This window comes from Diplotaxodon limnothrissa, linkage group LG18, assembly GCF_057381915.1.
Source record: "Diplotaxodon limnothrissa isolate DT_005_m linkage group LG18, D_limnothrissa_male_GT1.1, whole genome shotgun sequence".
NCBI classification, from domain to species: domain Eukaryota; kingdom Metazoa; phylum Chordata; class Actinopteri; order Cichliformes; family Cichlidae; genus Diplotaxodon; species Diplotaxodon limnothrissa.
Genome location: NC_140613.1, coordinates 22,482,375 through 22,499,144, shown reverse-complemented (window position 1 = coordinate 22,499,144; position 16,770 = coordinate 22,482,375). Strand labels below are relative to the sequence as shown.

General features: G+C 41.9%; 1 protein-coding gene across 1 annotated transcript; it reads right to left on the bottom strand.

Annotated features, from left to right (window-relative positions):
* Nucleotides 1–1,702: 1,702 nt before the first annotated feature.
* LOC146613595 (phosphatidylinositol 4-phosphate 5-kinase type-1 gamma-like) lies at nucleotides 1,703–16,067 on the bottom strand. Its single transcript, XM_085378565.1, has 18 exons — nucleotides 15,974–16,067; nucleotides 12,229–12,257; nucleotides 11,997–12,086; nucleotides 11,723–11,853; nucleotides 11,518–11,635; nucleotides 9,695–9,847; nucleotides 8,961–9,260; nucleotides 8,518–8,726; nucleotides 8,358–8,441; nucleotides 7,935–7,983; nucleotides 7,686–7,770; nucleotides 7,425–7,595; nucleotides 6,425–6,581; nucleotides 6,257–6,325; nucleotides 5,610–6,165; nucleotides 4,908–4,982; nucleotides 3,046–3,132; nucleotides 1,703–1,786 (listed from the first exon to the last, which is right to left on the bottom strand). The coding sequence occupies exons 1-18, from the start codon at nucleotides 16,065–16,067 to the stop codon at nucleotides 1,703–1,705; spliced, it is 2,541 nt and encodes an 846-aa protein (XP_085234691.1).
* Between the last annotated feature and the right edge of the window lie 703 nt (nucleotides 16,068–16,770).

The window sequence follows — 16,770 nt, the reverse complement described above, 5'->3', positions numbered from 1 at the left end:
TCGATGATTGCCTGAGTGGACAGTTGTGAAATGTAGCTACAAAAACATGGCTTTAAACATGGAGTTAGTTGCACTTCTGGGTTTGTTAAAGAATATCCTTTTGGCTGAAATTCAGGAAGTAGGCATTAAATAGGATGGAGAGGGGGGGGAAAGGGTGCGTGTCTGTGTGTGTGTATATGCATGTGCACTGAAAGGTAGAAGGACAAAAAAGTGGAAAATCAAGAGAGGGACAATTTCATTCTTGGACAATTGGGCAGGTGGCTGCTGATCCTTGTCCATCACACATTCCATCAGTGCCCGACATGCCTGACTTGTCACCCTGACTGACATTCACAACTCTGGCCCACACAAGCACGCAGCAATACAAGTGTACCTGCACCAGCAGTCAGCAAATTCACTGCACACTTGATTAGATTTACTCTGCACTTTATTTGTATTTTACTTTTCCTCAAAGCAAATGTGTTCACATGCTTACAAATTAAAGGAAAACTTGAACTCTGAGGCCCTTTTGCTGGCATGATTTAGGTCCACGTTTCCCCTTCGAGGAGAGAGACTGCTGAATCCAGCGATAAGCTTTATCCTGCAGCGAAACATTTCTTTCCAGTGACAGCAGTCTCTTCCGAGATGACGACGCTCCCATTCATGAGGCACGAGGGGTGGCTTGACGAGTGTAAAAATGATGTGAATCATATGCTTCAGCATTCACAGTCACCAGAACAACTTTGGCAGATTTCTGGATCTCTCCACCGCTATCATCGAAACACCAAATGACTGAGTATATTTTGTAAGGGTGCTGTGTCATCTCTCCAGTTGTGTTACAGACATTTAGAGAACCATTATTAAAACACCTTTATGCTGTTTTATCCTTTAATTTGTCCCCCATCTGTGTATAGGCTACACCCAAGTGCGTGCTGTAGTTCAGTATATTTCCTCAGTACTTTTTATTGCTTATAATTAGCATCACTCTGTCTTTCCTCTGTTCTCTGTTCATTATAATAGAAACCACTATGACCAGCATCACTTTATGCAGACTATCAGCTAAAATTTCTGGTGAGCTGTTTTGGTTGAAGCCCTATCTCTTTCGAATGGCGCTGCATTTATAGCAGTAAGTCCTCTGGCGATTTATGAAAATAAATACATAAATACAATCTCCAGAAAAGCAGTCGAGATGTCATATCATTATGTTTGCATGCCTTGAAATGTCAGTGTGATGTGGAGGAGTGGGATGCGTGGCTTTAAATACAAGCCCCCCTTTTATCATCCATTAGAAACACAATAAAATGACCTATAAGCAGATGATATTCTGGTATATGTCTTTATGCAATTTAATTCTACGGTTCAACTAAAAGGGGTGAGAAACACTGTGCGACGTTTCAGGCACTGAGAATTCCTTTTCTGAGACACTCTGGTGCCATCTAGTGGACAACTGGTTTGTAACCGTGATTTAGAAAACAACAACAACAACAAATTACACAATATAATTTAATTATATTTTACACAGTGATCAGCTACAAACACCGTCACCTACAACGAGGCAGGTTAACTTCAAATAATACAGTGATGTGGTGCAGTGCTGCTTATGGACACAGTCAGGGGGACAAACTTGCTTTAGCCAGCATCACAGTGTGTGGAAGAAGGATAGTATGGCGTGCCTTTTCTTGGATGCTTCAGTTCGTACTTTGTTTAATTTGGTAAATCTTGATTAATCTGGGGTGGCTGAAGACTCGGCCGATTCAACTCTTCTGGCGTAGCCAGCAGGCGTGCAGCTGCTTCGGACTTTCATGGCCTTGAACAGCGATAGCAACTTTTTGACAAACAAAAAATATTCGTTTCCCAGTCACATGTTATACGCATGCAAACACATGCACAGACAGAGACATAAGGGCACAGATGCATGTGGTACAGCACACACAGATTATCAACAATTTACAAAAGACCTTTTTTCTCATTTTTTCCCCTCTCTTGACCTCTTTGAATATGGAAAACGAGTAAGTGCTTGGCCGATTTCTTGTTTAAACTGCTATAAAACGCAGTTTCTCACAGTCGCATATGGATTTAAGAGTTTGTGTTCGTTACATATTATCAGAAAATATGAATAAACAACTGTTACGATTATACCTTAGTTAAAATCAGTAAGGCAATGTAAACAAAGCTTTCATCGTGAGATCAGAGTTTGTCGAGTGGACTGAAAGAGAGAGAACACTGCACGCACGACACCCACAACATCAACTGTGTTTGAGTGTGTTTTCGACCAACAGCTGACGACAAAATAATAAAACACATAATTATAATAAAAAGACCTTAGCCACTGGTACACCGATAAAGTGCTAGGAATAAAGTTACACACAGCTTTGACATGCCTCTAGTGAAAAAGACAAATGGACACACAAATAAAGCATGAAGTTGTAAAGTCAGGTAGAGTCAAAAACAAAGAAGTACCACGTACAGTATGTCCATATTGCATAGCCAGAGCTGGAGAGAGTGATATCTGGACTATGTTGCTTCGCCTGCCTCCAGCCGGCAACCTGATTCTGGATAAGAGGCAGAAAATAAGCACGTGAAGGTTTGGTATCTCTGGAAACTTTGGGATCAACTCTAAAATTTATCATGTTGTGTTTGTTGCACAGAGAGCCCCGTTTTTATAACACTGAAAGCATTCACAGTGCCAGCGTGATACCTCCACTTGATATCAGTAAGATTGTCCTGGAGCTGATGCTTTAAAATGTTGCCTATAATACTGTAAGGTTTTTGATTGTTTCTTCAGCTCAGCTAAATACTTCCAAAAAAGTTCACTCCTTTGGTTTTTATTGGCAAAGCAAGCTCTCACATGCAGCTTGGCCAATCAGCGTGAACTCTTCGTAGCGTCCTGGTGGTTTCATCATTAAAGTCTCACAGATGACCTCTGGCTGCACCCACCGATGCTGCCTCCTCTGTGAGTTACTGGAGAACGAGAAGATTAACATTAGAGAGGCTGGCAAAGCAAATGCGTCCACTCGTGTCTGTTCTGTGATTTAACTTTGACTCATGAATGAACCGTGCACCTACTGGTTCACTCTCCCCATCTGAGCCCCGTCTGGACTCTGAGCTGCAGTGCAGAGGAGAGTACGCCCAGCTCCGATCCTCCTGAGTCTGCTGTTACCAAACACAGCCGGCAGAGGGAAGCGCAAGAAGAAAGAAGAGCAGAGGACTTAACACTGATTTGGGAAACAGAGCTCTGCAGAGACAATCCCTATTCCCGGAACAGTTTAAAGCTGCAATGTGCAGTTTTGCATGTTGTGGCTTCTGAAGGTGATGCATGTATAAATATTAAAATCAGAATCTGAAATAAAAGCCTCATCATCAGATCAAGCCATAGCCACTCTGTCCAAATCATGCAGATCAGCTTTAAGGGCGACTTCTCCAACTTCTCTATCATTTCAAAAGGGAAACTAGGTCTGTGTGAACTAGATGTTACTTCCCCTCTTTGTTGCTTGTAAATTATTTCGCTGCTGCTTTTTAAAGTCACAAATAATTAATGTAATATGGAAACTTAAAACGTTAGCGCCATGGTCATTTACTGCCTCAGAAAGGATGATTACATTCAAAGAGGTTCAAAGAAACTTGAACATCACTAAAAGCACAAAGCAAGTACAAGTTACAGTCAATTAAATGTAGCACAAAAAGTAAGGACATTTGTGTTTGGTTGATTATTTCTTTGTTGTAACAAAGAACTGCTTCTTGCCAAGGATTTCCTGGTGGAAATCCTGTTTCTGCTGCCACACTTGTAAGGAAAATGCATTTGTGGGTCGAGGCCATGAAAAACTTGCCAAATCTTCTCTGCTAATGCCAAACAGCTTATTCTGCTGTTGACTCTTGTTTCGAGCCTCTGGTACCCCAGGTGCTGACAATCAATTGGCTGATTTGTGCCTGATTAGCAGCACCTGTGAGCATGGACCCTGTTGCAATGGTCAGTTGGCGTCTTCCCCCAGCGTGCCACATTTTACTGGTCTGGATGAGCTACTTGATTGTATGTTCCACAAAACTAAGCTGCATTATTATTTGGAGTGAACCCAAGTGCGATCTCTAAATTGAAGGATACAGCCGATATCTGCACAGTTCCCACTGTCCCAAGAAAATTAATAAAATCCTTTAAGACCCATCTCACCTTGGTCATTTATGGATCTGAAACATCTCGCTTCAGGCAGATGTTTCAGATCCACACTGACAAAAACAGACTAAGGAACAGCTTTGATCCCTCAGCCATCACCACGCTGAATGCTGCCAGATTTTAGACAATCAGATCCAATACCACTTTGATGTACAATGTTTACATTAATACAACACAATATCATGTTTACATATTAACAACTGCAGTTAACATTGGTATTTACATCAACACCAATTTTTTTTAATTTGTATTTTTATTTTATTCTTCATCTAGAGACCTCACTTTCATTGTCCAATGTTTCATTGTTACCACGGCAATATAGATTCTCACCCTGTCAGCACTTAGGAACCGTAGGCATGCCTTTGCCCTATAAATGTGGGACATTTTAAGGGGAAAAACTGGCTTTCCAATGGAATAAGATTTACTGCCAAAAAGCATTGTTACAACAATCAAATCATCAACCAAACACACATTTATCCTTACCTATTGTACTACGTTCATTTAGAGGTCCAGAAACCTACACGTTCCAACTAATCTTTACTGCCAACAAGCTACATGACATGCAGTTTTATATGCAGCGCCCTTTCTTGTGACATCCGCATGAAATAAATCATAGGAAACAGACTTTATTTTACCTTCAAAGATCATTAAGTAGCTATGTGTGCAACAGGCCCAATGGAACAGTTACTACCAGTGTAGTCTAGTATGTACAAACATCACCTGGACTAATGCACAGCTAACTACTTTGATGGTGACTTACATTGTAACTTGAACTAGAGTTTAGCTTACGACGGCCAAGAACTGGAGAGTACACCCAATATCTGCCATCTGCATACTGATGGATGGACACACACACACACACACGGACACACACATGAAAATGAAGTGATCTGAGCATAAAATTATATGGAAAAATAATATGCATGAGAATATAGAAGGAGTTATAAGAGAAACATAAAGCAGAAAATGTGGAATAAATGGAAGAATGCAGCAAAGACAAACAAAATCCCACAAAGGATAGAGCTGTGGAGAGCTGTGAGTGAAGCTGAGAGGAGGAATGACTGCAGATCAGCAGCTAAGAATCATGCTGTGCAGAAAAGGCAACAATCAAAAAGCATGGACGGTGGCTCCTGGCAGCCTCATGCTTCAGTTGAAATAAAGCATTTTGAAAAGCAGGAGCATTTCCTATAGTGCGTGCAAACAGATAGAGCCCCCTCTCCCCCCCCTCACCATCACAACTCTACCACGCTGTCCTGACTGGGCCACTGCAAAAGACCCAGCAGATCAAAGACAAACATCAGATAAAATCATCTTTACTCCCTGAAAATGGATTTTCTCATAAATCAGCTGTATGATCATTGTGGTTTGTTTTACCTACTTTAAACTGGTTAGTATCTAGTGTGGAATATTTTCTGCAAAACAAGAACCAGAAGAATTGGAGTGCGAAAACAGGGGAACTTACAAAGTATATGTCGGAAACCTGCACCTCTCCATCCAGTGAGTCGTGGCTGCTGGAGACAGACAGCTGATTGCGCGACGTACGTGGTGACTGCTGACACACCTGGGGGCTTTGAGGGACAGAGGAGGAGGGCGTCGATGGCAGGTGGTGAGAGGAGTTGTGGGAGTAGGAGTGAGAGGATGCCGGACAGATGGGGGTGAATGCTGATGCAGGAGGAAGGGTGGAGCTGTTTGGACCTGTGGATCGTGCAGCAGAATGACAGACTGGAGAAGAAAGGCTTAAAGACTGAGCAGAAGCAGGAGATGTGAGTGGCTTGGTGGACGGACGGATTGATGAAGTAAGTGTGGAGGATGAATACCCGCTGCACTGAGAGGTGGTGGAGGAGGAGGACACAAAGGAAGGAGGAAGGCTGGGTGATGAATACTGAGAGCAGGGGTTAACAGAAGGAGGAGTGGATGACATAGATGATGCAGTGACAGGAAGCAGAGGATCAGCTGCTGGATGGCTGGATGTGGGGATTTCTGTCATCTGTGTGAGCTCCGTGCTCTTTGGGATTTTACTGCATTAACCAAGACATAGAACAATGTTAGAATACCACATATGAATAAATGGAAACCATCCTGGGATTTTCGCACTGCATATGCATCTACCTGAGCTCCACCTCCACTGTTATGGTGTCCTGGCGTTCACCGTGAACCTCAACTATCTCTTTTTGTGACCTGAAAGCAGACAGAAGCACAGAGCAAGCATGACTGTGGAAGAACAATATCATAAGAGCAGATTAGATATAACATTTTATATTCATCAGATATTCTCACCTGGAAATGTTTGGTGAAAGCATTTGCCTCCTGTAGCGAGGGTGCTCAGGTGTATCGAATGGGGTGGTGGGTAGGGAGTTGTTTGATGACAGAGTGGTAGCGATAGATGCTGTGGTGGCATCTTCAAATGAAGGAGGGGTGCAGGGCGGTTCCTTCCCTGAGGGGCATAGTTAAGTAAGAGATCATGAGCTGTGTGCGCAAGAGAGATGAAAAAATGAACAGGACATAAATTCTTTAAGAAACAGAGCACACTAACATTAAAGGTGCATCTCAGGAGGCTGTACCACAGAACAAAGATCTATCTGAGTGTACGACACTGCACTGCACTCTTCTCTGAACCTCTGATATCTGAACTCTGCCATATGCTTGCAGTGGTCCTTAAACTCAGTTACCTGTGCAAAATTCAAATTTAATTGTCTTCTTACATTCTTGCTCTTACAGGTCTTAGAAAGTTTACAAATGCTCCCTTTTTTACTGAAGTAATATCCATCTGGTATTGTTGTGCACACCTCATATTATTCCCTTCCTGTGTCATCTAGTATTGATTTGTTACTTTTACTTATACTTTGTTTCTGATGCTGCTATGCTGCTGCTTCATCACTGCACGTTAATAATAAACAATGTTTGATTTATTTTACTTAAAGGGAAAAGGAGCACTCAGCTGCAGAAAATAGAGGACGTCAGTGTCAAGGTTAGAAATCGTGTTGCTGTATTAGCTTTTAACTTGGTGTAAAAACAACAACAACAAAGGAGACGTAAGCTTTCTTAAGGAACTTCCTAACACACAAATCACAACAGTAGTTCCGTCAAGGTGCTTTAGACTGTAAGGTAAAGGTAAAGCCCCTAATGAGCAAGCGGTTTAGCGACAATGGGAAGGAAAAACTCCCTTCTACCAGAAAGAAAGAAAACCCTTAAAGGAAACCTTTGTGCACCCTGTGGGAAATATTTCTCTGTTCTTATCAAGTCATTTTTTTCCATTAAAGCTTAGAAAAGGTCATACCATTGTCCTCCAGCATGGGGAAACTGCGAGCTCCTCTTAGGTTCTCCAAGTTGTCCAAGTTTTCTGGCCTGTCATCAGTCAGTGAAGGACGCTGCCCCGTCGAGCTGGCTCCTGCACTGGACTTGGACATTAGAACCCCTCGTCCTCTCTTGGATGGAGACGATCGCAGTGCTGTAAATTCAGCAGACGGATTACTTGGACTCGTTCCCTTTATTAGGACCAGAGGAAACACTACAAACTGCGACCTGTGCACGAACTCACAGCAACTCTTTTTGAACACAACTGTGCTACAGAACTTGTAGAACCTCTCAGCATAGAAGCTCGGTCTGTGAACCGACACAGTGTCCTGTGGGAGAATACAGGTCCCAATAAAGAAAGAGTGAAGATAAAATATATAAACATTTTCTATCCTTAATATATGCCGTAAAACAAAAAACAAGATATGGTTTAGACTGGTCTGTTGGGCTTGGATTCAAACTATTACATAACAGTTACATAAAAGATACTCACTCCATCATGGATGAGGGACTTCCAGGAATGCTCCAGTTTCTTGATCAGCCTGCCAGATGGAAAAATTCAATTATTTATTAGGTGCCGCACATATCTAGCAGTTTACTGCTAAATCAGTGGCTAATATTGCCGACATAAAGCAATCTTCCCAAATAAAAAGAAAAATAGAAATCAACCTTTATGTAGATCCTCATTCCTTCCACCTGCATATTATTATTAAATGATTTTGCAGCTATTTAAAATATGACATGCTTGATGACATAAGTAGTTCCCAGTAAAAAACTAAGGGTTTGAGTATTAACAGTGCATTTTTTCTTAATAATCTTCCCAGAACGGTGCTACTTCTGCACCCAACTAAGCCTTAGTTGTTGCGTTTTCTTCAGTGGCACACTGTCTCACAAGTAGCACACACTGATCACCTACCTGTAGGACTGCAGAATGTCAATGATTCCAATGAACAGCAGGAGGCGCTCCCCTTTAGCACCCATAGCTGGAATGCCACCCATACTAAAGAGAGCAGAAAAGTTACCGTGTGCATATTTGAGGTGAGGATGAGGAGAGGCTTTTTGAAGTGCTGTCTTACGTGTCATCCTGCTCCAGAGTGTCCCTGCATGTGGAGCCTCCCTGTATTGACTCCATGGCACTGGAATACAAGGATCTCTGCCCTGCGGGCCTCTTTTCATCCCCTCCTTTGATGGGTGAGCCCTGAGACTGACGCTCTCTCTCTGCTTGGGTCTTGTTGTGGACCCCAAGCAGCAAACTGTAGTCCATAATCTTAAAACTCTCCAGAACCTGATGTAAAACACATAAAATGCAATAAATATTTGTGAAATCTTTGAGGAAAACTATGAATATTTGAGTATGGAATTAATGTTAGAGCCTTTTAAGCTTTTTTTTTTCTGCTTTCCTCAAATTCTTTCATGAACTACCAGGAAGATGTGTGGTTGGCTTGGCTGCTAGATGCACAGTGTTAATCTACTTTTACAAAGACCAGTTTATCCAGCTCCTTTCTATTTGCCCTCTTACCAGGCAGTCTCTTTGCAGCGTTTTGACCAGAGCGCCGTATGTGTCCTGGTCCAGTGTGAGGCCTTCAGGAATATCACTCAGAAAGTCCAGGTCTTTAAAAGTGGGTTTGGACTTCTCTCTTTCCTTCTTGGATGCTCGCCGCTTGTATGTTGAGCCCTTTAAGTCGAACTTGAGGTGCATGCGCACGGAGCGTGGTAGAATATTGTTCATCACAACCACTCTGATGTTCTTTCCTCCACACTGGACACAGTAGAGGCCAAAAAACTTTGGCAGTAAAGTCCGGGGGTTCTGGTTCAAGTTCTGGAGAGGGATTTATAGAGGGAGGGAGAGAGGCGCAGGGAAGAAAATGTGGCACATTAGTGGTTCATTTTGGTTGCAATCTGTGGCTTCCACCCCATTTCAGTACCATGCACATGCGAAACAGCGTGACTCAACACCAGGCCTCAGCTCATGCTTGTGTTTCTCCACCGTGTCCGTGCTTCACCAATTAAGGAGTACCCAGCCTAACTCCGTGCTCTCACCTATCACAACACCACCACCTGCTGACATCACCGCTAACCTGGGCCAACCGCGGAGGTTTGGATTAAGAGGATAAAGGTGACTCGAAGTTTCTGTGGCATGTGCAGTTCAAACCCAAAGCAAGATTTCATTCTCCAACTCCTAACATATTATCACACTTATGGAAATCATTCATTTTACTTTCCCAAAATGATTCTAATGGATGAGATACTTACCATGTAGTATCCAGGGAGCAATTTCTGCAGAAACTCAGCCTCTTTGTGCAGCACAGTTTTGATGATAAACTCATCATCACGGGTCACGTAGAAAATTGAGCCACTAGCTCCTGGATTTGACAGCTCAATCAGTGGCTCATTACACAGAGAATACTAGACAGAAGCACAGATAAAACACAGAGTACAATTTAACCTCAATTCAAACAGTCTGACTTTACGATCTCTGGAAACATGTTTTTAACATGCAAATGCTACAAAAGCAAACTAATTCATTAATTTCATATTATGCTTGTGTCACCTGTTTTGACAGAATAATTAGATAGTCAGAAGTTCGTACAATATTCATTATGTCTTTTTTGGGTGGCTGCATAGCTTTGCTCATGTTTGAGCCACTAGAGCTTTCCACCATCCAACCAAAGGACTAATGCATCTACCCACTCACTCGACATTACTCATCAGCACAAAAAAGAAACTATGTGTGTATAGACTGTTGAGATTACTACAAATTAATGCTGTATTAGTCACTCAAATGAACTTACTATCTTTACTGTTGCATTCATTTATCTTATGAAAGTGTACAGAAAGCAGGGATGATGTTTTACCAAAGCTCGTTAAGCTTTAGCCTAATGGAGGCATTCCAGTAGCATCAGCAAACTTCTCACTATATCTGACATCTGAGGTATTTGAGGTAATTCTCTGGTTGGAGGCTGGAGAAATGAGCTGAGAGGTAAGCGCGTACCCTTTGATTGTAGCTAATTTGCCTCACATAGGAAGGCAATTTTCTATGGCTTAGCTGACAAAATGCAATTATCTCATTACTCCACCCCTCCACCGGCAGCACAAACACATGCAGACACAAAAACAAACCGCTCTAACCGTCTGCTGCCACTACTTGGAATTTTAAAAGGAAGGCTTTAGTCAGCTAATCTCCCTCTGGCACAGGTAGAGTGTGAGCTTAAATGTGCTGCTGAGAACACGCTATGTCACCTCATGTGCACATGCACAGTGTGTGAATAGTCGTGCAACTGAGAACTGGGACCTTGATCTTGACCTTGACCTTGGGCATGATTTGAGTGGAAACTCATTAGGTTATCATTGTGTGCAAGTTTCACTGAAATCTGACCAATGCTTTAGGGAGAAGGGTAATTCTTGTAAAAATGTAAAGGTGCTCACAGCACAGCAACTATTACTTTAACCTTGAGCACAACACGGGTGAAGATCATTATGTGTAAGTTTTAATATACTCTGACTAATACTCCAGGATGAGGACTGATATTTAAATTGTGGATGGACACATGATGGGCGCCTTGCCGTGTCACATGATCATCTGAGTTAAAAATATTGCGTCATGTCTAATAACTGGTGGAAATGATATTGACATACTGCTTTTCCCACAATGTTCCTACTATGCAAATACAATTCAAGCTAAATATTGACAAATAGGAGGTCTTGGGCAGGATTATATAGTTTGAGAGAGAACAGTTAAATTACAGCGAAATACTCGGAATCAAGTCACACATTTCAGTCAGGATGACTTTGGAGGTGGGTTACAAAGTGGCTTGCAGAGACAGTGACAATTGTAGGAAGGCTAATGCAACTTAAATAATGTGCTTTATATGAGATTTTCCACTAGGATGTGTAGAAGGATATTAGCTGATGAATTGAGACTGATGGCTAAGCTATGCTATGCTATCTTTAGTTTATGAAAATCTTCACTGCTCATCCCATGTGTAAAGGAATAACAGTTTAGTTACACTGTAATTTAGATGATACTTAAATACACTGAGTGCATTGTGAGTCATCAGAGAAAATAAGTATCTCACCAGGTAATCATCTGGTCGGATCCCAAAAAGCTCTCTGAAGTAGCGGAAGGCCACAGGGGCGTAGGTTTTAAACCTGAAGTCTGGGAAGTGGTGGGCTGGTGTGAGGTTACTGCCTTCGCTGTATGGAGTAAAGTGCGACAACAGAAAGAGGATAAGAAGCAATATCTCATGGAAATTGTATGCACATTTACTGATATGAATGTACCTGGGGAAGAAGATGCTTTCAACCACGTAGAAGTCCTGCATGAGCACATCTCTCTCGGGCTTGGAGCTGAGGTTGCCAACAGTATATCCGATACCCAACTGGATGGCACCTTTCAAAGCAGAGGAGGTTGTCTGGAGGCGGACAACAAAGAAAAGAGCAACAGACCAAGGTGTGGGTGGCAAACAGTTGAAATCGTGATGCCACGAAAACCTACAAACAGTATTAAGAGGCAAACAGGCAAAAAAAAAGAAAAAAAGAACAATAAAAGAAAAACCTTCTTGTAAGTCGTCTCTCCAGAGGCATCGACCCTCCTGTGGCCAATCTTCTTCTCATGCCCTTGGCTTGATCCGAATGGGGACGGCATCTGTCACAGATAATGTGTATTATTCCCATGAAAGTTACAATGAAATGAACTATTCAAGCAACAAATAGATGAGAGAACAGATCGAGCAGATGCAAGACACAGAGACAGGTGAGGGGTGTAGAATGTGAAGCAACAATGGCACCTCTGTTATTTGAGCCTTCCTGCTTGAATCTGTGGACAGAAAGAAGGAGAAAAATGTTTAGCTGTAAACTCTTCACACTTCACTCACTCAGTGCCCACATCTGTACATTACTCAGCATGAGTGAGTGTGCAGATGTAGCTTTAATATCAAGCTAAATAATTAGCCCCAAATTAGACTGAAAGCACACGTCAAATATCCCAAAGTGAAAGAAACAACCAGACTCATTCTGTGGATGCTCAGGATCCTAGTTCAGAGTAGCAACATAGATTATGAGCACTACATGATAGTATGCAACATCAGCTCAAACTTTCTTAATTTTGTAGGTTTTAACTCGAAAAACTTTATCTGCAGAGCTTGAAAAAGCCAGTATAGCAGCATTGTCATTAGCATTCTGTTCCACATTCCTTGGCTCAGGGTCATTTCATTTTAGTTCATTTAAAAATGGAAATGTTCAAACGCTACTTCTGCAGCATTTATTAATCTTGCCAAGTAAATTGGTGTTTAAACTCACCGCAGAAGAGTTTAGTCTCTACAAGTTAAAAATTGTTTGATAATCCAGAAAGAAAAACAAGATACTGGATGCAGTGAAACTGACATCCAACAGTCAGGCTGCTGCAGCGTACCGTCTGTGTTTTCTATTCCTGGATCAGTGAGATTTGTAGAGAGAAGGTAAAAACTCTATTGGATTGACTTCCTTCTTAATCTGAGTGCTGCCATTGGCCGAGGTGTCCAGATCACATCACCGACCAATCACATGCAAGGATTAGGAAAAAATCTTTCCAAGCGGCAGGAAGGACGCAACTAGGCTGTGTTTGTATGTATTTAATAGGATGAGAGAGCAGGAAGCAACTTCATGGTAACTTTCATGTTGTATGAGAGTCAAGGTTAACAAAACATTGCTGAGATAATGCATGAGAAAGCCATGTTAAAGTACACAGCAGACACTGTAGCAGATGTTGCTGTCAGTTAATCATAACAGAGCAGTTTGCTGATCACATAATTTGCAAGTATGATCTCAACTGTCATAAACTTAAACTAACATGCAGAATATTTGATTTAACAAAAGTATGGGTAGCACACAGTCCTCCAAGGCCATTAATACAAGTGTATTCTCCTCTTACCGACTCTTTGCTTCAAAATAGCAGCTGTTCACTATCTCAGTGGGGCGTTTGCTGAGTAGCTCTAAAGACAATGCACAGCTGAGGCTCCCAGGAGTGTCATTAGTTTTGCATGTGTTTGCTCATGAGTACAATGTTCCTAGGTTACAGTTACAGGATGCTAACAGTTAATGGAGTTCATCTTTTAATGGCAATTGTTAGGACCAGAGCTAGAGAAAGATTTTTAAAACTGACACCAATATTTGACAGTTTAGAAATCCAATATATCAGCAATTATTTTCTTCTTTCCAACACATGAAACATAAATAGATCTCTCCAACATTTATTATGTGCAGTTACTTATGAGTTCTTGTTAAGATGATATGACAACACAGTGTAAAAATAATCTTGTCAGTGTATTACTTGTTTATGCTCAGCTCAGGTACCAACAGGAAAGTGCAAAGTGCCCTCTGGTGGACAAACTATGCAACATAACCACTCATAACACAGATGAGCGGTGTTTCTTCCCTCTCTTCTTTGCCTTTGTAACCATAGTTACTCCGCTAGCATTTATTTTTGGTCACATGCCATTTGTGTAACTTTTGCTGTTGATTTATAATGCACATCAGGTTTTATAATACAATTTTATGGTTTTTCATTATTAAGTTTATTAATTACTATTTATCTCAACATACCTATTGCAAAGTAATTTTGGTTCCTACCTTGCAGTGTTTGTGGTGGGATTGTTTTTAAAGTGCAAGATTTTGTGTGTCAGGGAGACAACAGAGAAAAAATTGGAGTACACACTGTTCTGTTGGTATTTACTATAGAAGATATTTTTAAGAGAAACTAAAGCCTGCCATAAACCCACAGCAACAGCCAAAGAGATTGGAGGACACTACCACGACCGTGACACTTTTAAAATGTGTATTTTTCTGATATAATAAATACCAGGATCAATATATTGAAGAATAGCTCATATCGGCTGGTCCATCGCCCCACAAATATATTGGTCAGGCACTAAGTTCAAAGCCTAAAAGGTGAACTGTGTAGTGTCAGTGAAAATGTGAGGGGATCACCAAAGGTGTTCATCCTCCGGAAACAATTATTGGTCATTACAATCAATCCAATATGTGTTAGACAAACTGACTGATTACAACTTGACATCACCATAGGTAAAATCGAAAATGCTCAATCACTATTTTGCACACACACACACAAAAACCAGTATTTGAACACATGATGCGCACGATTGCACAAACAAAAATAAGTGGATGATGAAGAATTAAATGATTTCTTTGAGGGGTTAAGTGGACTGTTTTGAGTGGCAATGGGGCAAAAAGTTCTGCCTTTTGTCAGGATGTATCCACCTGTAGACTGCAGATTAGTACTGCAACAAAGCCTCTCAGGCAAAACAATGAGAAGGAGTATCCTGGGGTGGACGTGCACACAAAGAGTCTCTGTGGGATTAGGGTCAGGCTAGAATAACGTGTCACTGAGCTGCAAGCAATAAACAGGACAAACCCCACTGGGTCATCTGAGATTAGTATGTGGGTGACAGGCCACCTGTAAGATGAATTTACTTTGAATGTGTAATAAAAGAGTTTAAAGGACATGTGCAGTAACTGAGAGCTCACTGAGGTATTCTTGTTATGACATATTTTGTGTCAGTGTTGAGAGAAATATGCCTTAAGGGCTGTGCGTTTGATGGCAAAGAGGATTATAGCTTTTCCTTATCAGCTGGGGGGAAGAAATGGTGGCCTGTTGCTGTGACATTAATGTGAAACTAGACATGGGGGTAGATTTTGAAGCTCTTTGCATTCAGATATATTTTGTGAACCGCTTACGCCTGAGCATGCACAGAAAGGAAATTTGCTGCAAAATTAAATAACAAAATTAAAATGCCATGGCATGCTCTGTGGTATGTGAAGCAGTGGTGTCCACAGCAATGCCTGAAAATGATATGCATTTAAGAGATTACTGTGTGATTTATGTTTTAATTCCACAAGAGATTACATGAGCCACTCTCCAGATATAGCTCGGAAGAGGACCAGACAGATGGCAAGAATTATGAGGACGGAGAGAAGCGGAGGAGAATAAAATGACACCTGACAGAGACCGAGAGAGCACACAACGTTTACCAATGGATGCTCAACAGCTCACGGTGTGTTTGTCAGCCTGTTAATGATGATGCACATACAAATGACTGCTGTCGTGTGTTTGCCATGCAAGTAAACACTTCCACGTACTCATTTGGGAAAATTAACTTTCATCTCAGCTCAGCTTTATTTGGTCTTGTGGGAATGTGTGGACACATCCCTAATGTGCACCTTGTGCTGGTGCCAGCCTGCGGTGAGTCAGTGGCATTTAAAAAAACACAGTGACTTCAATCTTGAGTTATTCAACCCACCAATCTATTGTTTAGTCCCACACTTTAGTGGGATTACCCTGGGCTACTACTCTGTGGATCTGTTTTGGTGTGATTTTCTCGTCTGTGCCTAGCTGTGTCCACGCACTGTTTGCAGGGTAGGATGCAGCCCAGCTATGCCCAACTTCCCGGGTTAGATCAGCTTTCATAGGCGGCGGCTATTAATAAAACCGCCACCAAAAATGATGGCCGTTTGACAATTTCACTAAAACATACGAACCAGGGTCCCCGAATTCAAGCTGCATAGATGGGCCAGCGGCCGCTGCCTCGCTCGGGCTGCCGTCATCCCCGGTTCCCGCAGTCCCCGCTTCCATCTCCCGGACGGTTCCTGATCACGATGCGCAGCCGCGTCCTTCCTCAGCGGGAACCAGGTGTTGCTGGATGCAGAACCCCGGTCCGATGTTTATTGCTATAAATGCCCACCACATAACTCCACGGATGCAGGTTTTATCGCTGTGGAAGTGTAGCGGCGCGGACATGCTCAGTGCCAGCGGTGCCGATCATCTCTGCCGCTGTTCTGCGTCATCGTCATTATCACGCACCGGGTAGGGCGCGTGCCACTACAGCGTGAGCCCGCAGCTCTCAGCAAAGTAACAGCAGGCCGGGATACACTGGAGGGCAACGATAGGCCTGTACGTGTGAGTAAGAAGGTGCTGCTTCAAACTTAGAAAAGTAAGAAGCTTCTGTAAATATAAGGACGTTGAAACAATGGCGCAGAAAGCTGCATTTGGTCACAAGGGAAAAAACAACAACACACGAACTATAAAGAGTTGGATGTATTGGTGCATATTAAAGGGCTGGTATGATGCAAGGATGCCAGTGGTTACACTGTTATGCAATAAAGAGGATGTATGTTGTGTTAAGACACCAGTGGCCAACAAAATATCCACAATAACACAACCTATTTATTCATTCATTATCGCTTCTAAGAAAAAAATTATTTTTTTTTAGGTATAAATGAGACAAAGTTCCCCAAAATAAACAATTCGTTTTCACAAGTATTTTAGAGACATGCAA